Consider the following 7,034-nt stretch of genomic DNA (forward strand, 5'->3'; position numbering starts at 1 on the left):
CAAAAAACCCAAGATCGATTGATAAAAATTTTGCATCTAGAATTTGGTTGAGTTGATAATAGCATTGCCAAAGAGTTGTAATAGATAGCTTAGTTCCCTGAGGATTCGACTCCGGACTTAAAACCGGATTATATTTATAACGACCGCTTTGCCTTTTAGAAGGCATAGTTAGTCGTAATCAAATTTTGGCGTCGTTGCCAGGTAACTTAACGGTGTTATTTATTACAACTTAGAAGTAGTGTTAGAATTATTAGTTTAAATCAATTTTCGAAGGTGTTAAACAATTTTGTTAATTGAAATTATCACGTTTGAACTCTTGTAGAATTCAGGTGTATGCCTAGAAATCCTTCGAGGACTGGAGAACTGCTTGAAGGACTCACAGACCCCGAGAAAACATTCAGGGCATTGAACCATGCCAACAAGAGGATACAGCAATCACAACAACCACACCAGCTTGAATTTAACATGGGTGATGTAGAAAATGTCAACGGAAACGTCGAGGATGCGCCAGCTCCCCCAAATGTTGGAGTAGTGGCACCTCTTGTGCCAGAAGCTGCACTTTATGATTGGGCACAGCCTACAGCTGACAACCTGGCTACTGTCATAGCTGTGCCCCCAATTCAAGCGGAGACATTCCAGATCACCAACAACATGCTGCACCTTCTGCAGAATAAGGGATTGTCTCCGGGTTACACATTGAAGACCCCCAGCAACATTTGAAAATTTTTCTGTTGTGACCCCAGAAACTATCAAGCTGTTACTGCTCCCATTCTCTATGACGGGGGAAGCTTAGACTTTGCTGAATTCGCTCCCAATCAATTCCATTGTCACCTGGGAGGAATTAGTCAAGTAGTTCCTGAATAAGTTCTACCCACCCAACAAGTCTGCAAGGCAGATTGATGAAATATTACAGTAGAAGCAGCAGTTGACTGAGACCTTGCAAGAAACTTGGGAAAGGTTCAAAGGGATGCTAGTGAAGTGTCCTCACCATGGTATTCCGGACCAAATGCTCGATCAGAGGTTCTACATGGGGTTAGCGGACAATCTAAAGGCCAATGTGGATGCTTCAATCGGGGTGCATTTTTTAGCAAGACATTCACTGAATGCAAAGTCCTTCTTGATAAGATGTCCTAAAATTCGGGGTGGATGACTAGAGGTACGACACTGGCACCCATAGTGCATTCCTTTCCTCTTGACCCAAATAATTCGCATGCAGAGAACATGGCCATAGTCCTGACTCAGATGAGTATATTGACAAAGAAGATTGATGAGATGGCTATAAAACAGGTGCATATTGTTGACACGACAAATGGAGGACTGTGTATACCCTGTGTTAATCAGTCTTATGTGTGCTCATCGAGTTGAAAAGGTGACAATCAAGGGGTAAGAGAATATATGAATTATGTCAACAACTTTGGGGGTTAGAGACAAGGAGGACAGTCGTGGAGACTGGCACAAAATCAGCAATACAGGCCAAACATGCAATAGCCTGGAGGTATGCAACCCCAAGGCCAAATGGTGCCATACCAGAGACAGCAGGGTTATCCACAGCAGAACCACCAGCAACAGTTGACATATCAACCACCTCCTTAGCAGCAAGATAACAACATGGTAGAGATTAGGGGTATGCTTCAGCAACTCATTAAGACAAATGGTAAGATGCAGGAAAAGTTGGCAGTGCATGATTCAGCTATAAAGAACATTGAAACTCAATTGGGGCAGCTTTCTATGGCTTTAAACAACCGCCCCCATAGAACATTGCCAGCAGACACAAACATTAACCCTAAGGAACAAAACCTGAATCAGCTGATGGCAGTAAGTCTCCGAAATGGGATAGATTTAGACAAAGAGTAGGAAGTTGCACAAGCTAGCAAAAAGACTACGCCAGCCACTCTAGTTCCACTAGAGGTAGATGAACCAGCAGAACTTACTGAAGTGGTGGTTGAACAGGGTCAGGATGAAAAGGATAAGGCTAAGGTGAGTGAACAAGTGGAAGAACAGGCGGTACCTCTTTTTCCACAGAACCCCAATAGAGAGAAGCCAGCAATCAGTGCACAAAGGGTGATACCTGCACCATTCCCTCAGATACTAGTAAAATAAAAAAAGGAAGATCAATACAGGAAATTCATGGAGATGCTGCATCAAATTCAGTTGAATATTCCTTTGATGGATGCCTTGAGGGAGATGTCAGGCTATGCGAAGATGATGAAGGACATACTGTCACGAAAGTTTGATTTTTAGGACCTATCCATAGTGACTCTAACGCAGACCTGCAACGCAGTAGTGACAAGACTCATGGCTCAAAAGATGACTGACCCTGGTAGCTTTACTATCCCATTAACTATTAGGAGTTATGCCTTTGCAAAGGCATTATATGACTTAGGAGCCAGCATATATTTGATGCCTCTGGCTATATATACCAAACTGGGCATTGGCAGAGCGAGACCGACTTCGATGATGTTGCAACTGGCTGACTGCACGGTTAAAAGGCCAACTGAAATTCTTGATGATGTGTTGGTACAAGTGGGGAAGTTTGTGTTCCCTACAGAATTTGTTATTCTAGATTGCCAGGTAGATGAGGAGATACCTATCATTTTAGGGAGGCCATTCTTAGCCACTGGGCGAGCACTAATTGATTGTGATACTAGGGAATTAAAAATGAGGCTGAACGATGAAGAAGTCATATTCAACGTTCAGCAATCCATGAGGAGACCTAGTGAATATGCTAATTGCTCCTTGGTGGAGGCAGTGGATGTGATCCTGCACGAAGATAATGTGACCCTGACTGTTAAAGATCCATTGGAGGCATGTCTGACAAATTTAGATGAGATGGATGGTGAAGGGTTAGCTGAGTGGGTCATGGCACTTGAAGGCCAAGGGTTCTGGAAAAGGGAACCTTAATTTGAGTCCCTTGAGTTAGACAAAAGGGCTACACCTCCAGCAAAGACATCAGTAGAGGAACCACCCAAGCTGGAGCTGAAACCTCTTCCAGCTTACCTCAGGTACGTTTTCTTAGGCCCTGATTCTACATTGCCTGTCATTATATCATCCGGTTTGCTAGATGTGCAGGTAGAGCAGCTCCTACAGGTACTACAGGAAAGTAAGACTGTCATTGGTTGGACTATGGCAGACAAAAAGGGTATCAACCCATCCTTCTGTAAGCACAAGATTCTCTTGGAAGAAGGGCACAAACCTTCCAGAGAACATCAACGAAGGCTGAACCCGAATATGAAAGAGGTGGTGAAGAAGGAAGTGATCAAATGGTTAGATGTGGGTATCATCTTCCCCATCTCTGACAACAATTGGGTCAGCCCTGTCCAATGTGTGCCAAAAAGGGGGGAATGACGGTTGTACAAAATGAGAACAACGAGTTGATCTCGACTCATACAGTCACGGGATGGCGGATTTGCATGGATTACCGGAAATTGAACACAGCCACCCCGAAGGACCACTTCCCCCTTCCATTCATTGACCAGATGTTGGACAGGCTGGCCGGGCGATTGCATTTTTGTTTTTTGGATAGATATTCGGGGTACAATCAGATCTCAATATCCCCCGAAGATAGAGAGAAAACATATTTCACTTGTCTGTATGGCATATTCGTCTTTCGGAGAATGCCTTTTGGGATTTGCATTGCACCGGCAACATTTCAACGGTGTATGTTAGCCATTTTCACATACATGGTAGAGGACATTATGGAGGTTTTTATGGATAATTTCTCCGTGGTGGGGGATTCATTTGAGGATTGTCTTCACAACTTAAGAAGAGTGCTCAAAAGATGTGTGGAGACAAATTTAGTGTTGAACTGGGAGAAGCACCATTTTATGGTACAAGAATGGATAGTCCTGAGGCATCGAGTGTCCAGTAAGGGAATTGAGGTTGACCATGCTAAGGTTGACATGATTGAAAAGTTTCCACCGCCTACTTCAATCAAGGCAGTGAGAAATTTCCTTGGGCACGCCGGGTTTTACAGGCGATTTATAAAAGACTTCTCTAAAATTTCTAACCCGTTATGTAAACCCCTTGAAAAGGATCACCCCTTTGTGTTTTCTAATGATTGCAGGTTGGCATTAGAGGAGTTGAAAAAAAATTGGTGACTGCACCAATCATTGTTGCACCCAACTGGGAGCAACCGTTTGAGCTCATGTGCGATGCAAGTGATTATGCTATAGGAGCAGTCTTGGGTAGAGAAAAGATAAACTGATGCACCCAATTTACAGTGAAAGCAGAACGCTTAGCGGTGCACAACTCAATTACACCATGACGGAAAAGGAGATGTTGGCTGTCGTTTTTGCATTCGAAAAATTCAGGTCATACTTGATTAGTTCAAAAGTTATTATTTACACTGACCATGCAGTAATTAGGTACCTGATAGAAAAGAAGGAGTCAAAGCCATGCTTGATTCGCTGGGTTCTTCTATTACAAGAATTCGATCTGGAGATACGTGATAGAAAAGGGACAAAGAATCAAGTAGTTGACCACCTCTCAAGGTTGGAAGGCGCTGAAAAGAAGGTAGAGGTTGAGGATATAACAGAGACATTCCTGGATGAACAGTTACTAGCAATGACAATGGAGGAGACGTCGTGGTATGCTGACATTGCTAATTATTTAGCAAGTGGTATTGTACCTCATGAACTCTCCTCAATTCAAAAGAAAAAGTTCTTTCGTGATTGTCGATCTTATTATTGGGATGAACCTCTATTGTTTAAAATTTGTGTAGATAACATGATCCGGCGGTGTATCCCCGAGAAAGATCAAAATTCTGTTTTGCAGGCTTGCCATGCTTCACCATATGGTGTACACTTTAGAGGAATTCAGACATCAGCTAAGGTGATGGAGTCGGGCTTGTATTGGCCAACTCTATTCAAAGATGCCCATGCTTGGGTCAAAAGTTGTGATGAATGCCAAAGGACAGGCAACATATCTCGCAAGCACGAGATGCCAATGACCACAATTCAAGAGGTAGAGGTTTTCGACGTGTGAGGGATTGACTTCATGGGACCATTTGTTAGCTCGTATGGTAACAAATACATATTGGTAGCAGTGGACTACGCATTCAAGTGGATCGAAGCAGTGGTTCTCCCGACCAATGATGCTAAAGGGGTAATAGGCCTTCTAAAGAAGAACATTTTCACACATTTTGGCACCCCAAGAGCAATACTCAGTGATGGCGGAACACATTTATGCAATAGAGTGTTCCACGGCTGTTGGAAAAGTATGGAGTTCGTCATAAGTCGACCACCCCATATCATCCATAGTCGAGCGGGCAAGTTGAAGTGTCCAACAAGGAGATTAAAAGTGTTCTTACAAAAACAGTGAATGCAACAAGGACTGATTGGGCAAGGAAGCTGTATGATGCATTGTGGGCATACCGCACAGCCTTCAAAACTCCAATTGGTATGTCACCATACCAATTGGTGTTTGGAAAGGCATGCCACCTCCCGGTGGAGCTTGAGCACAAAGCACTTTGGGCATTGCGGCAGTTGAACTTGGTCATGGAGATAGCATGCACTAACAGAGTCACCGGATTACATGAGCTAGAGGAATTCAGGTTCAAAGCATTCGAGAGTGCTATATTACACAAAGAACGGATGAAACTGATGCATGACAAGCACATCGTGGACCGAAACTTCAAACCCGGAGAGCTAGTGTTGTTATATAACTCCAGATTGAGATTGTTTCCAGGTAAGTTGAAGTCCTAATAGTCAGGACCCTTTAGAGTGGTGCAAATGTTCCCAAGTGGAGCTGTTGAGATTGAATCAGAGGATGGGACAAATAAGTTCACAGTGAATGGTCAGAGTTTGAAACATTACCTTGGAATGGTAAATGAGAAAGGAGAGAGAGAGATAATAATGTTGGAAGAGCCCCAGTATGTGAATGAGGAGTGATGCTCCAAGCCTGCGTCGTGCCGCGACGTTAAATCAGGCACTACATGGGGGCAACCCACTATTGTTGTGTTTCATTTGTGTATGTAACCATGATTATAAAACAACAACAAAAAAAATGGGCAGCACCGCGACCGCGGCAGAACCGTGGTAGGACCGCGGTGAGAGGAGAGCATTCTACCTCAGGATGTCAACCCATAGCGACCGCGGTGGGACAGCGGTAAAAGCCTACTACACTGTCTCGAGCTATTTAACCTACCATGGACGCAGTGGGACCGCATTCGACCGGGGTGGGTACCAGGTACAATGAATCCATCTAGGAAGAGACGCACTACCTAGTCCTCCGCTAGTGGACCCGGAAGCTCCTCGAGAGCTAGGAGTTAAGCTAGTGCACCACAGTTTGACAGCACTAGGTTTGTCTCCAAACCGGCGGAGGACAGGTACAACGCAAAGGTATCTAAGAAATTGTTACATGAGGTGAATATTGACTGAGAAGCCTTGGAGGTGGAATGCCTGAATATCTTCAATGAGTTAAGGAGGTGTCAGTTGGACATCTTCTTTGAGGAATCGGAGGAGGCAAATGTTCAAATGGTAAGGGAGTTCTATGCTAACTGCCCGGAACATGAGAATGGATTTGTTACTGTACGCAATACATGTGTAAATGCGTCTATCGAGGCCATCTGCATGGTGTACCAGCTGCCAATATTTAGGGGGGAAGCTGATGTTTATCGTACTTATAGCCGAACAAGTGTCTTGTGGGCAACTCTTCTTGAGACTATCTATGTGCCAGACAGAGAATACATATGGATTAAGCACTGGATCACACTTAACTCCCAATCTCTCAATTGGGAGGCTAAGTGTTGGCTCACCATTATCAACAGTTGGTTGTTGCCCTCCTGCAATACGACCGATGTCAATCTACCACGAGCGGCTGCGATCTACTATTTCATGGCCCACAGGGATTTTGATGTTGCCCAACTCCTCCATGATGAAATGTTCATTATATCACCTGAGTTACTCAAAGGCTTCTACTTCCCTTCTCTAGTCACCAGGCTGTGCCGTATTGCTAGAGTCCTTGAAGACCTTCGAGTTGATGGGAAATTACCACAGAAAGCCCCGTTCCTGGCAAGAAAAATCAAAATTGGGATA

At 44.1% G+C, this 7,034-nt stretch overlaps 1 protein-coding gene across 1 annotated transcript; it reads left to right on the forward strand.

Moving 5' to 3' along the window:
- The first annotated feature begins 2,307 nt into the window (after positions 1-2,307).
- On the forward strand, positions 2,308-2,901 carry LOC142174600 (uncharacterized). The gene has a single exon (XM_075240425.1). The coding sequence runs from the start codon at positions 2,308-2,310 to the stop codon at positions 2,899-2,901; it is 594 nt and encodes a 197-aa protein (XP_075096526.1).
- Positions 2,902-7,034: the final 4,133 nt, after the last annotated feature.

The sequence above is a fragment of the Nicotiana tabacum genome, chromosome 20 (genome assembly GCF_000715075.1).
Source record: "Nicotiana tabacum cultivar K326 chromosome 20, ASM71507v2, whole genome shotgun sequence".
NCBI lineage: Eukaryota > Viridiplantae > Streptophyta > Magnoliopsida > Solanales > Solanaceae > Nicotiana > Nicotiana tabacum.

What these genes read in the sequence shown, in the direction of transcription:
- LOC142174600 (XM_075240425.1), top strand. Translation starts at nt 2,308, where the DNA reads ATGACTGACCCTGGTAGCTTTACTATCCCATTAACTATTAGGAGTTAT.